This window comes from Triplophysa rosa, linkage group LG5 (genome assembly GCF_024868665.1).
Source record: "Triplophysa rosa linkage group LG5, Trosa_1v2, whole genome shotgun sequence".
Lineage (NCBI taxonomy): Eukaryota > Metazoa > Chordata > Actinopteri > Cypriniformes > Nemacheilidae > Triplophysa > Triplophysa rosa.
The window spans coordinates 2,028,169-2,045,730 of NC_079894.1; the positions used below are offsets into that span (position 1 = coordinate 2,028,169).

At 38.9% G+C, this 17,562-nt stretch overlaps 1 protein-coding gene across 5 annotated transcripts in view; it reads right to left on the reverse strand.

Annotated features, from left to right (window-relative positions):
- The window catches only part of dab1b (DAB adaptor protein 1b), a 33,517-nt gene extending 16,227 nt beyond the window's left edge, over nucleotides 1-17,290 (reverse strand). Inside the window, exons 1-3 of one of the 5 annotated variants that reach the window (XM_057333064.1) lie at nucleotides 16,902-17,290; nucleotides 7,600-7,916; nucleotides 488-627 (exon numbers count right to left, since the gene is read on the reverse strand). In XM_057333064.1, the coding sequence (XP_057189047.1) occupies nucleotides 488-627; nucleotides 7,600-7,669 (210 nt within the window). In that variant the 5' untranslated portion in view covers nucleotides 7,670-7,916; nucleotides 16,902-17,290. Of the gene's footprint in view, nucleotides 1-487; nucleotides 628-7,599; nucleotides 7,917-16,865 lie in introns of all 5 variants that reach the window. The other 4 variants (XM_057333061.1, XM_057333060.1, XM_057333062.1 and 1 more) reach the window with 4 other exon arrangements.
- Between the last annotated feature and the right edge of the window lie 272 nt (nucleotides 17,291-17,562).

The window sequence follows — 17,562 nt, forward strand, 5'->3', positions numbered from 1 at the left end:
TTCAGCCCTCCTGTGGTGAAAATGACACACCAGGTGGAGGTGAAAAGGTAGAACGCTGGCGAAAATGTGTTTATATGACCTTGTCATATTTCCCAGGGTTACAAAACAAACGTATTCATCTATAATCCCTCTCTGTGATTTTGGGATACGATACAGGCAAAGTATGCCTTTTCTGTGGCACTAACGGCAGGACAAATGAAATGTGCTTGTGAGAAAAAAACATGTCATATTTGGGTGATCTTCTGACATGTGAACGATTTTATACTGACATACGCACCTGCGTCTTTTAGCATGGTTTTGTATAAATAGTAGCACCCGCTGTATTACTTCATCTACCTGTACACCTCAGTTATTTTCAATTGTAAACAAAATCCTTTCTGTGGTTTGTCAGCAGCATCTCAAACTCTGTTCTCGTTTCTGTGGATGCGTCACATCCCAAACGCTCAATGTAAGCTGCAGTTGCTTTCGCCGGTGTCAGAGATCTTACCTTCAGCTTCATCATGGAGTCCTGACACAGCTTGTCTCCACGCGCTGCCGTCACATCATCAGTGCCGATCAGCTTGGCCTTGTAACTGACGCCATCTCCCCTGAAGCGCTGAACCAGTGCCTGCTCGCTGCGATCCTGACCTGTGGACAGATGAAGGGTGATGGCGAGTCATTCGGACACCATCATGCAGTCATGAGGCTCATGAGATTGATGTCCTGGTGTTCATGAGTTTACCAGCTGCTGTTGTGAACCACGTCAGAGCAATTCCACATTGTATGAATAAGCATATCATATTAAACTATATTAAAAATGACTTTAGAACTGATTTATTGAATATTTATTTCAATAAAACCAATAATGATTTTAACTGAGCTGAAGAGAAGAGAATAGAATAGAATAACAATGGAAATGCACATGTATCAGCCTCTAGCGGTTTATTATAAAAATTAAAATTTAATTCTTTATATGGAAAGAATTATATAGAAAATACCATATACTGAACTTCAGAATATGAACAGGATAACAAAAATAGTATCGTGCAAAAAATACAAGATCAATGTTGCAGAAAGCAGAAAATAAATGGTGTTGTATCTTTATTACATTTATTTCCACCTATTCTATAGTCAATATAAATATTGAAGGAGCCAAACTGTGTTAAAGGGATACTTATAACCAGACTTTGCCCCCCATTGACTCCCGCAGAACTGTTTGCTGTCCTACATTCTTCAAAATATCTTCTTTTTTATTCAATACAAAAAAAATGATTAAGTATTTTATCCTACTATGGGAGTCAATGGGGGGCAAGATCTGTTTGGTTATAGCATTCTTCCAAATATCTTTCTCCATCTTCATCAGAACAAAGACATTTATACAGATTTGGAACAACTCGAAGGAGAGTAATTGATGACAGAATTTTCATTTTTGGGTGAACTGTCCCTTTAAGGTTATGTGCTATTTCCATTTTTGATCACTGAGTGGCGCTGTGAACGTGGTGGTCCATTTAGTACTGTATATAGGTGGCCTTGCTACTGTTGTAAGCAGGCGTTTGACCCGGAAGGGCAAAAAGTTTTGACTGCAACAGCGTAAAACTCAAGGACATTGTATGTATTGGATATAATTGGACATTATGCACGTTGGCATTATGTGGAGCCAATAAACTGTGTATGGTGATGCAAAAGAAAAATGGTCTCTTCGTTCCTTATAGAGATTTGCAAAGAAACAACGGTACATGAAAAAAGCGCGTAAAACTAATTTAAGAAACACGTGGGGAAACTAATTAACAAGAAAAACTACAAAGGACTACAAACATGACACGAAACCGGAAATAAATTAAGAGTCCAAAATGACGGGGGAACAGAACGGATCATTACAGTTTCATCGGACGCGCGCGCATGGACTGCAGTTAACTTCTGGTCTTGTGTTTGTTTATCGGTCTGGCTAGTGTCTAATAATACATCTATTTAGTGTTGGGGAAGCTACTTTGAAATTGTAGTTAGATAAACTACAAGCTACTCATTAATAAAAGTAGTTAAAGGAGCCAGTCTTTTGCTGTTTTCGACGCTTTGATTATGTTTTTTGGGTGTTTAACAATGGATGTTCATGTTTCTAATTTCAAAAAGCGCTTTATATTTCACATATTTCAAGTCTATTGTTCACCGCTGTCCCTCTTCTGACAAAACGACTGGATTGCTTCCGGTCTATGTAAAGTCCCACCTTCCGCAACGCTCTGATTGGTAAAACTGACCAGGTCGGTCGTGATTGGTTCCTCGTTTAGAGCGCGCGCGCGTGTGTGTGTGTGTGTGCGTGCGTGCGTGCGTGCGTGCTAATTTGATTAAATTTATGCAAGGAATAATTGACTCCAGTCCGTTCAATTATTCGAAAGTGAATGCACACTCCTTGGTAATGCGGCCACGACACGAAGTGAAGGGGACGTTACACCTCAATTATTCCGCTTATACCAGGGTTACCACACCACAGGACATTGTTCAGATGTTTAATTTCAATGTTTGTCATGTTATCGTCTTTAAAATGCTGTTGATGGTAGGACTACTTTCTTGCGCATCTCGTTTCCGTTGGAGCGAACGGACTCGGAAGCTTGAGCCACGTGGTGTAAGTTCATATTCATTTATATTATTATTTTATTGAATAATTGAGTTGTATTAAATAAACGATTTGCTGAATTTTGTTGTATTTACATTTTATTAAATTAACAATTAGTTTAATAGGTCGTGTAGCTTTGTCGCATTTAAAGAAACCGTACATTGACATCTAGCGGTTGAGATTGGTATCGCAGTCTAAATTCAAAATATTGGAGAGAAGTTTAGCGAAAGTAACGCTTTCTTTTGCTCTAGTCCATTAACGTGTGCATGCGCATTTACATTTGTTTATGTTGTCACTTTGAAAACGTCAATACTCTATATTTCTAATGTTGCAAGTGAAAGACATGTTACAATTGCTACCTACCTTCCATAAAATACAATACTGATTAAAAATGCGGTATGCCACATGTTCACATCTACTTCCACATTGATATTCTAGATGAAAGCGTTGCATTTTAATGCGATGCATGTAGAGGAAGATAAAAGAGCTCTCATTTCAAATAATGAGCATAGAGACTTCAGTGAACAATCATACAGTGCCTATTAAGGGAACTAAAAATACTGTAAAAATGATGGAAGCTCCAGCTAGAGAATTTAAATGAAGGACAGAACTGATGGTCCCCACAGACCTTGCTCCTCACAGGGTCATGTGATGTACTGTACCACCATGTCAAAGACATTTGTAACGATCCTGATGTTGGTCTGAAAGAGGCTCTTTTCCCTTTATGTGCGGTCCCCTCGGTCACCTTCCGTCTTTATAAATCTCTGTTTCAGGGGTTTATAGGCTTTGAGACAATAATTTCTCTCACCAAGCCTTTTTCACATATAATTACCAAAACTGCACATGATTAACATGAGATCATTCAATTATCTAATGATTTGATTTGAAGAAACCTTTTTAAAAATTAGGAAAAAAACTAGGTACTGTATGCCATTTGTAAGTTGGTGTCCACAAATAAGTGTAAACACATACTCCAAAAAAAAGGGCATCAATATCTCATGTAATGAGCTTGGGGTAGTACCATCTCATTTTAAAACCAATGGAAGATGAGGAGTGTGCTTGGGAAATAATTGTAAAAACAAATAAAGAACTATTTTTGCTATGACACACTTAAAGGTGACATGAATTAAAACCACAATTTTAACGCGAGCTTTTGTTATATAAGAGGGAATGGTATTCACGTGAACATCATGTAAGTGTCAGAACTGAAAACGCCCTTGTTCCTGAGATTACATCTGTTATTGTCACACGGCCCAGCGAACGCCAGGTTCTGGAATGCACCTATCTGATAGGTTGAACACCGCCTCCACAGAAAGAGTATCAATGACTACTTCTCTAGCCCCGCCCACTGGTTCGCGCATGACAGAACTGAAGTAACACAAGTGGCGCGGAACCAGATCGAGCGAGCAAGCAATAAACAAACATGGCATTAAAGATAGCTAAATATTGTGCCAAGAACACAGTCGCTGCATAACCTTCCTTCGATATTAGGAATGTGTGGTTAAAGTTTATTTTTAAAGACATTCCAGCTCATGGGAAAAACATGGAGCATTTGTTCGTTTCATTTCTCGGAGGATTCCTTTGTGAACAAAGCACAGGTCGACGCTGGATTTGTGGAGAGACTAAAATTAAAAAGCAGTGCTGTGCCGTCAATATTGGATCCGATAGGAATGGCGCAGCAATCTTATGTGAGTAAAACATTTGTGTACCATGCGTAATTGCTTTGTTAGAGATCGCTTGATATGCCCTGAGCCCTATTCGCACGAGATTAGAGTTACCTGGGGACCTCTAGTCATTTGTATTAATTGCAGAGGTTGTCTGTGATCTTAATCCCGTGCGAATCGGGATCTCTGTGATTTGGCGGGCTCATATATCATTTTTCAAGGTTTTATCCACCGTTTGTGAATAATGGAGGCTGTTTGAAGTGTTTTGGTATTATTTCGGGTGCTTAATAAGACTTTACCTTTGTAGGCCCAACTATTGATTCTAAGTTCAAAGAACTCTTAATAGGTGTAACAACTAAAGTTTTGTAGCATACTGAAGTCAATATTTTAAGGCAGCCAGGTAACAAATTACTTGTGTATATAAATTGAATTAACGGGTCTGTTTTTACGGTGTAGGAGCGTTCCCTAAGATGGCATTTGTTTGAACTAAAACCTGAACTTTGTGTTTTGGTCATTTATTTACACGACACCTGCATGTTTTGGGGACCTGAAAACAAAAATGGGTTTGAAATGTTTTTTTTTACAAAAATGGTGACGTGATGTGTATTAAGTATTCAGTCTATAAGAATGTAGGACTAGACCACATCTACTGTATGTCAACAAATGTTTTTTATTTATTTAATAACAATATTCTGACCATACAAATACTGTAATCAAGTATATATATATATAAAGAAACAGAAAAAAGTAAACAAAAATTAAAAAAATTCCAGGGGGAATAAGCAGTTATATAAATACATGAAAATAGTACATGCCTGAAGAATGTGACAAGTTGTAAATATTAACTTAAACACTTAAAAGCAAGGTTTTCCACCCGAAAATGTACACTTATGGATTTGAAACTTAGCCATTAAAATAATAAAACTAATCAGATGTGTCAGAAGTGTGAATTTGTTTGTCGTTCTGATTTACAAACAGACCTAAAAATACATGTTTCCAGTGTAAAATGACATTTTTATCAATATGTTCAACAAGAAAGTCAAGTAAATGTTTGCCTAAAAACAGCCACCAGGGGGCAGTACCAAAACAAATGAATTACTGTCTCTTTACTGGAATTACACAGGCTCCAAGTATCTATATCCATTTTAAATTGGGCAGGAAAACATTTACAGGGTATATTTTGTGAATAAGTTATCCTCTTTAACTAGGCAAAAGCCAAACTTTCTTCCAATTGACATCATTCACAAACTGACTCCAGCATGTCATTACATTTGGACGTGTAACAATGTCCTTTTGGAACATAGTTCTTATCGATTTATTCTTATTACGACCATGAGAAGAAGAGAAACGTATTTCCCCACCAGAGAACTGTTGACAGTCCAGTCTCCTCTGTTGTCAACCAATGGTATTCAAGTGTTTCTTTACAAAGTGACATCATCAACTAATGTAATACAGTCACTCATGGATCAACGATCTAAGGGAACACACACACTTACTGATAAAATATCTTGAAAACCACGAAGTGGGTCGAGCACAGTGTTTCCATTTCTGTCCCTTTAAAGTTTGCGACAGCTGCAGCAACGACGCATGAAAACAAATGTGGCAGTCATTCAAATCACACACAGGATGACGCCGGTGCCAACTTTTGTACGGTTGATTAAACTGCTGAAAGCTGCCACATCTGAAGCATTTTACTGAAATCAGCAAACATCATTTTAGCTTGGAATAAATCTGCTGTCAACAATAATGTTCTCCTGACAGTTTCTGAGATCACCCATATAAAGGGTTTTAAATGAGCATGTCACGGTGTGATTGGAAAACTTCACTACTACTACTCTCATTCTGTTCTATTCTCGTGTGAAAACGCAGTCTGGATCTGTGCTGGTGAGTGTCGGTCAGTGAAGCTCCTGGACACGCCTGCTGGCTCTTCGCGTGAGGCGTGTTAGTCAAGCTCAGACGTCGCAGGACAGATGGCAGCAGATGGGGAGGAGATAGACTCTCTTCAGACGCCTCAAGCTGTCAGGAGACTGTTTCACTTTTGGAGGCTTGATAAAGGAACCGATTGACCTTTGACCTTCCAACAGACGACTTACCAGAAATGAAGCATTATTCAATGCAGAAATATTCAGCACCTTTCGTTATGACATAGTGACATATTTGTAGTCTATTCTTCCAAACCCGTTGTTCTGTTGAACACAAGAAGACATTGAAGACTGAGTTTTTAACCAAACAGTTCTGGGGCACTATCGACTACTATAGCAAGAGAATGCAACGGTAGTCAATAAACAGAACAGAATCCCACAACTGTTTGGCTTTCCACATTCTTCAAAATATCTTCTTCTTATTTTCAACAGAACCAAGAAATGTATACAGGTTTGAAACCAGTTGAGGGTGAGATGATGAATCGGTTTCAATGATCAGTTTTGTTGATCAAGCAAGCCCTCGTCTTTTTCCAAACATCGGCTAAACTAGATTGTGAATCGCAGGTGTGTGGGAATCAATATAATTATGATGTTTCAATGATTTGGTTAAACGAGTAATGGAGCACTTAAGAAGCCGAAGCGGTCTCGGTGTATTGAACAGAAAACTTTCAGTTTGGTGTCACTGTTTTGTTTTTGCTGTCGTTGAATGAGACACTCATGAAGTGTGTACTGCACGTGTGTTTTTGTGTGCGTGGTTTTTGGTGACAGCTGTGCGTTTGAATCAGTTTTCACGAGGATTATTGTCTGTGAGCAGCAGTTGCTATGGAGATGGAAGAAAATTCAAGGATGAGGCCATTTCATTAATCATTTATGGACGGCGAGAGTGAAACATACGGCAGGTGAACACACAGCTTTCTTGTTTTACAGTACAAGTCTTACTGAGGTGAAGATTTGATTGTTTTAGAATATTATACATCGTTTTGAAAAAACAAGAGGTGTATTTCATCTGCATGAGCAAAGTGCATGCAAGTCAAACATAATCAGCGTTTAGAAGAACACGGTTGAGATTTTAAGGTTAGGCACAACGCAGGAAAGAGTACCCAGAAATGTCGTTTCAGTAATCATTTGTATGGGAAATAGTACTTTTTGCCTAACATATCATTAAGTAGTTCACAAAAGACACAATAAATGAAGAAAGTGGAAGAAATGAAGACTGGGTGGAAGCTCATTGGCAAAAGTAAAGAGCCAATCCTCGGGTCTCTATAACATCCAGGCATGACAACCCATTCAATTGAAAGCGTTTCTTTGCTTCGTGACGTCCGATGTCAAATCTGAGCCCACGAAGAAGATCAGTTGACAGCCACTGGTTACGCCACATTTCTTGCCATCTTATATATACAGTATATTCAATCATTCAAACACTGACCTTTTCTCTTGGACTCCTTCTTGACACTGAGTTTGACATGGGCTTGCGTCAGTTCTGCCTCTGTTGACATCCTCCTCTGTCTGTAATCTTCTCAATAGCATGGAGATGGTTAGCATGGAGAAGTGCTGTGGTCCTCTGAGGATGTTTCAACACAACGGCACGCTGCTCCAGTCATCGGAGCTCTATGTCCAGTACACAGACAGAAGGATCTGCTCCAGTTGGTGGGATTGTTTGTATTTGCGCTGATCTGTGATCTTCTCACGGCTGATCCGGTGACATTTACATTGTCACATTATTCATGATCTGCGTCCAAAGCACTGTGAAGAGAGACGGAGACAGATTTATCACAGAAATGCTGCTGGAATTAAAACTGCATAAATCTGGTTATAAATAACTTCACAAGCAAACATAAGACTTTTTTTAGCCGACAAGTTATATTTTCACTTACACTTAATTTATCCAAAAGTTACTTAATGTTCATCATTGCCACGTCATTTCAAACCTGTATGACTTAGTTTTTTCTCCAGAAAACAAAAGATATTTTGAAGAATGTTGGTAACAGAGCAACAGCTGTCCCCATTCACTTCTATTGTTTTGAAACAAAACCAATGCAAGTCAATGGGTACCGCCAACTAGTGTTCGCTTACCAACATTCTTTAAAATATAATATCTTCTTTTGTGTTCTGCTGCATAAGAAAGAAAGTTTGACCATCAAACATGAACAACGCTGGACTACGTTACACACGAGCTCCAAGTTTCAAACTTTGACAACTGAGATGAATCACTTTTCCACCCATGAATCCTCTTCATCTGGTGTATCATACAGCATTAATAACCTTTCATTTGGAAAGAGTTCATGACGATTAGGTCATAAGGAAGATGATGGCCATCAGTATCTGAGCACCTGTCATTCAAAGGCATCAGTTTTATTCTCAACATGCAGATGATCGCAGCGCCAGCCGTGCATCATTGTGTTCGACGCGGGAACGGTTTAATGTGATGAACGGCTGCTCTTCAAGCCGATGGAAGTAGGTCACCACGCCGCTCAAGCTGCTCTCGGTTTAAAGAGCTCAAGAATCTCATCTCATCCGGGTCAGATCGGAGAAACATCGCTAGTCTCTGTTGTGCTGCCTTCGGTCCATGTAAAGCACAGAGAAGACGCACCTCGAAACCCGCTCGCTTCCACACTTTGCCTTTTAAAGGGACAGTTCACCCAAAAATGACTCACCCTCAGATTGTTCCAAACCTGTATACATTTATTTTTTCCCGCTGTACACAAAGGAAGATATTTGGAAGAATGTCGGTCACCAAACAGATCTCATTCCACATTTACTGCCATAGTAGGGAAGATAAATACTATGGGAGTCAATGGGAGATGAGAGCGGTTTGGATTACTAACATGTACTGACGTTACAGCACTGTAAAAATCCAACTTGCAAAATGTTCTCCCTACAAAGATAAATAAGTAACTTGAACATAAATGTTTTGTTAAAGGAGTCAAATGATTGTTTTGCATAGACTAAACAAAATGAGCCTGGATTTTGATTGGTACCATGGTTGAGGTTTCTGTGTTCAATGTTGAGCTGTTAGTGCATGACACCTTGCCTATACTGGTATAAATGCACTCGTCACAAACTGTTTAAACAGGTATTTGATCAGAGTTTTGGTCTGTTTGAAGACACATACAGTAAAAGACAATTAATGTGTTTATTTTTAAATAACCAATCTATATTCTCTATGTATGTTCAGCCAACAAAACATATTTTCATTAAGTAAACTTGACTATGTCGTGACAAATAATGACTTAAACATCATTTTTTAAGTTGGATGGACTTGAGCTTACTCACAAACCCAAACGTGCTTGTGTTAGGATGCCTTATTATCTTAAGTTGACTCAACTGTTTGAGCATATTTCACTAATATAACAAACCACACCTTACTAACCATTCATTAAGGTTTTCAGTGAATATCTTTTAAGTGCTCAGTGGTAGGACCTCTCTCTTCTCTCTTTATTTGCTTCCGCTTGGATCAATAATTAGGGAGCATGGCTTGCCTTTTCACTGTTACACAGACGACAGTCAGATTTATGTGTCTCTTAAAAAGAGTGACACTGTTAGATCACTTTTCAACTGTCTCGATGATGTAAAGACCTGGAGAGAGTTCAGGGAGCAATAAGTGATATGTCACACAGGAGCAATAATACAATAGTACGTGCCCTCCAAAGCCTTTTCTGGAACTGTTCCACAATGGTGATAAGATCTGCCTGTTTCTACAAGATTAGCAGAATCGTTAGCCATAGTAGGAAAAATGTCTTTATATTTTTTATTTGGTTGTGTTGAACACAAAAGAAGATATTTTGAAGAATGTAGGACAGCAAACAGTTCAATTCTTCAGGCATGTACTATTTTTTCCTACTATGGGAGTCAATGGGGGCAAAATCTGTCTGGTTATTAAGCGTTCTTTCAACTATCTTTCTTTGTGTTCATCAGAGCAAAGAATTTATATAGATTTGGAACAACTCGAAGGTGAGTAAACGATGACAGAATTTTCATTTTTGGGTGAAGTATCACCTTAACAGCTACATTATAACTTACTGTACATATAGGATTTAAGTCGAAAAGGCTCATTTGTCTCGGTAAAGAACATATAATGCTTGTGGAAGCATCCGGAAATGTAATGAAGCTCTGAAATACTGTACAAGAATTGGTACACATCGGTCTCGTGAGACGATAACACGTGACCATAATTGTTACTTTTGTGTTGGGCTAGCCGAAAAAATATTTTAGCTGATGAACATTTCTATGCAGTATAATTATTTTCTTATCATTAAAGGTTTAGGATTGGAATCAGTCAGGCAAAGAGATTGTGGAGGAAGGTCAACACTACACGCTTCAGTACTAATGAGATCAAGCTCTGGTTCTCCAGCATCACACGTTTCCCTGCGGGATCTGCTCTTCCCTACACATCAGATCTGTCTCTGCTTCTGTTTTAGTTCCTCTGTGCAACATTTGTGTGGAATAAATAATGCATATTTTTAGAGCTCAGGGAAACCCTTCAGCTGTTTCCAAAAGGTAAAATCCAAAAGATATGACAACCCTTCATGCCACTCATAATCTAGTCATTTAGTCACTCGTAAAAAAGAGCCTGAAGAAATGGGTCATCATCTGTGTGTGATATGCCTGATTCACACTTCTTCACGTCATTTACAATGAGCTTGTTAAATTTGGTCTAGTTCCTCCACTATAAATTTACACTAATTGCAATCCACATCGAATTAATATCATTTAATGCGGCTATTAGCATTTTTGCTTTGAAATACCGCACACCGAACATCCTATTACCCCGACACATATCAGTAAAATAGCTGTCAATTTGAATGTCGCCAGCACCATGCATTAGCAGAAATTCAATATTTTGGACCAATTCACACTTTATAACAATGAACTAAAGACTAAATCATTTTGAGCATATATTAATGTCAGTAATTTGTACTCTGTCCTAATGATTCCCATGGTCCTTTATCACGTCCTATCATAATCTGTTATTACCTGTCACTATGGCGCGAGGTGACGCTACGTTCTAATTAGCATATCCGTGACGTCATCGCACCGCACTTGCGTTTACTCTCTGAACTTTGCATTTTAATACAACTGACACGGACGTTTGAGTAAGTGACGGATGCATGATTTGCAGAATGCAGAAACAACGCCGCAAAACAACATTAGAGATCGCTGCGTTATCATGAAAAGTATGAAGTATTGCGTCTTGTTCCATTCCAATGCAAGGTATCTTTGAAACCAAGTCTAAAAAAATTATTAAGCAGAACATGCTAGACAATCATTTGTGCTTCCACCATGCATATCTGATCTCACATGAGTTCTCAAATGATAGAATCCTGGAATCACAGGAAGTGTGAAATATCTCAATATGTTCCTCTCTCACAGGCAGCTGATATTACCACACATTAGCAGCTTGTCATACTGCTCGCCATAACTATTGCTAATCTACCAGTTACCTATGCCAGCAAACCGTATAACACCAAGAAATCGTCATGATTAAGTGCACTAAAGCTTAATTTAGAATATTTCTTGTATTGTCCGGTTTGACACATCATGATAGCTGGCAGAGCGATGCAAACACATTCTATGGTTCAGAGGAGCCATATACGCGTACACACAGGTTTTGACACATGCGCGTTGTGACATATTGCAATAACTCTGTGGGCCTACAGGGGTCAGGATTTCTTCTCCTACCTTGAATCGATGCTCCCAGGACACTGTTGCCACTAAGTGGTTAAACTAATTACTGCAAGAAATGGAATGCGCATGCGCGACCTTCACGTACTTTGTGCGCGAGGTAACAAAATTCCGCCGGTGCCTACTATTCTGATGCTGAAATTTGCGTCACGCGCACTGTACGTTGTCTCTCATGTATGCTTCAAAAGGGAACTATACTTCAGCCTTAAGGCTCATGTGGAATTATCCGTAGGAGTTAGTGGGGTCATGTCATGTCTGTTGATTTTTGTAAACACTGAACAATTTAGTGGTTCAACTTGATTGGTAGTGACAGTCAAATAGCATTTCATGACATCACATGTGACACAAGCCTGTTAACCAAATTAGCCAAATTAACTATCAGGTCGTTTTTCATAATGTTTAGTTGCTTTCTGTGGGCAAACTGAACTTGCTTGAAATATTACTTTGAAACAATACGCAATAAGCAATGCAATATCATTTTCCAAAACTCCAGGCTGATAAAAGCAAACATACAGACACATTTTGCGGCTTATGAGTCACTCAGTTCTAATGGCTGCTGTTCATTAGTTTAGTATACGGTACACTGCCTTCCTTAGTTCACCAAAAAATTTAAATAATGTAATTTCGAACCTGTATGACTTTCTTTCTTCCACAGAACACAAAAGAAGATATTCTGAAGAACGTTGATAACTGAACAGCGGTGGCAGCCATTGACTTCTATAGTATGGACACAAAACCAATGCAAGTGAATGGCTGTCATCGCTGTTCTGTCAACAACATTTTTCGAAATATCTTCTTTTGTGTTCTGCGGAAGAAAGAAAGTCATACAGGTTTGACACGAAAAGAGGGTGAATAAAAGATGATAGCATTTTTTGTTTTTGGGTGAACTATCACTTTTACGTCACAGATGAAGAATGACTGGTAGAAGGGAGAAGGCAGAGATGTTTGTCTCTCTGAGTGACTATAGGGCACACTAGACGGCCTTTGTCGCCCACCCTCAAATCCTCCACACATGCCAGATGTTGCTGGCCAAGTTCATAATTCATCCGTGGGGAAGGAGCATTAGCATACAAAGGCTCCAGACGAAGCAGCAGTATTTATGTCACCATATGTTTCAAAATTTCAGCAAATGATACATGCTGGCTGTGATTTGTTAAGTAACGTGTCATCTTCTCTAAAAACAAAATTCCTGCCATCACTGCGGCTTCCTGACCACCTACAGATGAGATGCAAACAGCACCTTCAAACTCACTCACAGATTCAAACGATAGCTTTTAAATTTTGACATAAAATGAATTCAGTCTATTCCTCATTCAGACCACTGGGGTTGTGGGAGTGGCTAAAGCTCAGGGTTAGTAATGGGATAGTTGCTGGTTTACGCCCCATAAAGAGTAAGCCATGACCTTTTTTGCCAATGGACAGTACCCTTGAGCAAAGCACTTAACCCCTGCTTGCTCCAGAGGACTAACCCTGTTATAAACGTTCTGGATGTTGCTTTGAACTTATAAAAGCATCTGCTAAATTAGCGGCTTATTTTCATTGTGAGTCCCCCCAGTGAAGGGTGCACCCCTCTGTGCCCCCCAAATACGGACTTAGAATTTTAATTCAGTCCAAAACATTTAATGCTTATTTTTCTGATGTTTAAGTACACAGGATTTATGATAAATACTAAATGAAAACATGCTATAAATCTGTGCCCCCCTGGTACCATTTTAGGGGCGCCCCCAGTTTATGAACCACTGTGCTAAATTTCTATGGTGGATACTGTACTGCTTTATATAATGTAGATTGTATCCTAACTCCAAATCAACTGTAATGTGTCCAACAATTAACAGGGGACATGCAAAGTACACAATATCCCATAATTCAAGGCTTATTAGGCCTAAAAAATGTAAACCAACCCGTAGTGCTTTCAACCGGGTTTGTCATCCAAATAAGTGCTGTCTTTTAATATTTCTAAGCCTTGTGCTATTTGAGACTGGGTGACGTGCACATTTCTCGTTAATTTTCGATTAATTACAACCTCACTTGAGCGTCTCTCCATTTTACTCAAATATATTATTTAAGATTATGTATTTATTAAAATCAGCGCAGTTTTCCTCCAGATTTCTTTTCCACGGTTTAGAGAGAGGTGTCTGGCAAATGCCTTACTGTATGTTCTGATCCACTGTAGGTACTGGCACAATAACCCAAAAAAGCTATGAAATGCTTCACGTTTTTGATTGATGTTGTCTCAAAGCTACTAGTAGCGAAGTTTAAGAAAAGGTTAGGTAAGTCTATAGAAAAGTTCTGAGAGAACAATATTGTTTTATGAAGCCATAGAAAGTTTGCTGCTTTGGGATCACGACCGGCACACACTTGAACAGGTAGAAGAAAATGAGTGCATGATCCTGGCTTGAAAAGGCAAACCTCCCGTCAGAGATAATACATCACATTTCCTCCTGGGTGTTGATGCACCTGATGGAAGGCAGAGGTTCTGTACATCCACCGTGATCTTATCTCAGAAGTTATTACTGTGTTCTTAGAGCTCCATGGGCCCGACTCTTACTTTAACTCTAACTTTTAAGTTTTACTGTAACTTTAATTTCTCTAATGGCTTGTCCACACCAAGACGCGCGTTTGTCGTCGACGTTTAACGCCTTGTGAATAAAAAAAAAGGCCACCAATGTGAGTGTGCACACCGACAAGCAAAACGGCAGGCATAAAACCGTCATTTTTTTAACGCCTCGGGCTCGTTTTCTTGGTTTGACGCGGCGCGTTAAAAACTGGCCGACCAATGAGATTGGCGCTTTTGTTCACGTGCCTGGAGCTGCTGAAGTTACAGTAAAACACCACTTGGTGGCGCTTAAGCACACATTGACGAAGAGGAAGCGAGATGAATTCTTCTTCTGCGTGACAAGCGAGTGTCAGACGCATAAAGTTGCGCGGCGCCACCTTGTGTACCGGGGAATTTCTGTTCTTCATTAAGCGCCATCTATGTCAGGGAATGAATTCGCACGATCACTCGGCTCATCGACAGTGAAAATCGTTTGGGTATGAACGCCGAAAAACATCTTGAAAAACGCTGGCGATAAGCGCGTGCGGTTATCGTCCCGGTGTGGACAGGCCTTAACACTAACTCATTTTCCTGCAATGCAGTGAACACCAAAACTGGTGAATCCAATCAGACGTTAATTCACTTAATACCCAACATCTTTAACCTGTTATTCTAAGTTTAAATTACCTTCAGGTCAATCAATCAGTAATACCTCTGTACACTTCAACAGTATTGAATCATAAAGGATGAATCAATAACTGGTGCATTAAAACTGAGAGAACTCTCATGAGCAATAAGCTACCACATCGTAAGTAATAAAGTAGCCTTTTAAATGTACTAATTTGTTAAACATTGTATGATGTTATTGGCATTAGTTATTCGTGTTATACCAGCATCACTTGTCATGACCCATATGGGAAGAAGCCCTTAATTAAATAAGCCTCAGCTGAAGCAATGGTCTTAAAATGCATTTTCAGATGTAGCTCATTTATTTTCATGAGATGAGTCTGATAGGAGCCCAGATATCAGCATCCCAACCCCCACCAACCCCAAACCACAAGTCCAGCTGAATGTTAAATACCTATAGCCAAACATGCATATACTCCTCTCACATCATCTCATGGTTTCGGTCATTTTTGTATATATATTGGTTTTTGTAGGCATTGCTTTTGTATATACATCACATGGCTATTAGAATGAATAACAGAACGTGCATAACTGTATGCTTCTGTTTTAAAGTAATGACGTTTCAGCAACGTTTTCTCTAAGAACATACGAAGAGCTGGTTCCAAAATGTTATAACTCAAATTAAATCAAAAATCATGTTTTTTTTATTGTGCATTCCAATGAATATCAATCAAACTGCAGTTGATTTGTTTTAATTTAAGCCATAATAACAAAAAAATACAGCTGGGCAATTCCAGCGTTATGGACGTGACATTTTGCGTTATGGACGTGACATAAAAATGCTCAGAGAATGAATTTGTTGCGATTATATTGAACCATCTGTTTATATTTTACTGAACCCTTGTTGATAGAGTCTAAACATCAAAAAATGTCACTCTATGAAAAAAATGTATATTTAAAAAAAGGGAAATAAACATGCGTTATGGATGTGACAAAAAAAGGACGCGGTTTTTGGGAGACGATAAACTTTGTAGGATTTCTATAAAATAAAATGCACAATCCTGAAGCAATAATACCCAATGAATGGAGAAGGGATGCCTCTTTATAGAACATAAAATAGTTACTTTATATTCATTTTCATGTGTCCATTTATGAGGAATATGTAGCGTTATGGATGTGACAATCCTGAAAATGGCACTTACCTGACTATGAAAAATCATGCACTAAAAATAAAACAAATGCTTTACAAATTTGAAGAGAGATCTCACATGGGTATTTGAACCACCAAATGTTCAAATCTGTGCTGTTACCATAGTAAAAACCGCTGGTAAAAACTTAATTTTTTCGTGGTAAGGTTGACATTTTCACGGAATTGCCCAGCTAACTAACCCAATAAAAAACATGAATTTTTGAGTTTTTGTTTTTGCGTGGTAATGTAGTGTGATAATGTAGCTATAACGCTGGGTGATGGGTAACTGCTATTTTAGCATTATATTACATTTTTGACAACTAAAATAACGTTTCTGAACCAAATTGCTATTGACACGCACATAATGAATTGGAAAGTGAACGTGGCACTTTCCTCCTAAACATTTCTCAAGCTGTTTTATATAAAACTCTATTTGAGACTAGAAATGCATAAAAGAACACATGCGAAACAAGACGTGCACTTTTTCGTCATACAAATGTTAAATAGCCTACTACAATATTTCATTCAATGTTGCATTTAAACCAAGCCTCGTTTAAAACTCACCTGTCAAACAATACATTATCCAAATGATAAAAGTAATGTATGGATGTTTACAATATTACGTGTTGTATAATTAGATATTTAACAGCATGCGCACCTGTAACGGCAAACATCGCGTTGCATAGCAACTCACCTACAGCAGTAAACGGTGAAAATACGTCGAGATCACTTCCAATGTAACGTTATTCCAAACATTCTCGATGTGCCAGTCGCTCTCGTGGTCAAATTCAGAGGTAGACCCATGTTACTGGCCCTCAGCACATCTGAACGTGAGCTGCAGACAGAAGCAGCGCGTGTCCGTGTGAAGTTGCTCAGTTTCGCTCTCTGCGACGAACACTCGACACCAGCAGACGCGAGACAGAAATGAAATGTTTCTTTTCAGCCCGAACAATGTGCTGTGAAGAGAAATGAGGTGAGGGGGCGGGAGGAGAGAGACCCCCGTGACAAAATGATTCAAATGCACAGAGGATAATGCGGAGATGAGTGAAGGGGGAAGGGAGGGAGAGGATTAAGTGGAAAAAATGAGGAATCGGATGCCCACTTCTGCATGCACTGGATGCCCACTCGCACCAATGCATGAACCGATTATGTTCTATATTATAAGACACCGATTATATTCTACGTCTTAAGATTGTATAGACCTTTCAGTGAGGAAGTTTGTGAACTTGATAGAGTGACCTGAATTTCTGCATGACAGTGATTTTTTGGCCACGACAATCGTGTAACGAAAACCTGTTATTGTGATAGCCCTTCGTACAATTTCATATTAATAAAGGTAATAAAATGACAGTGAG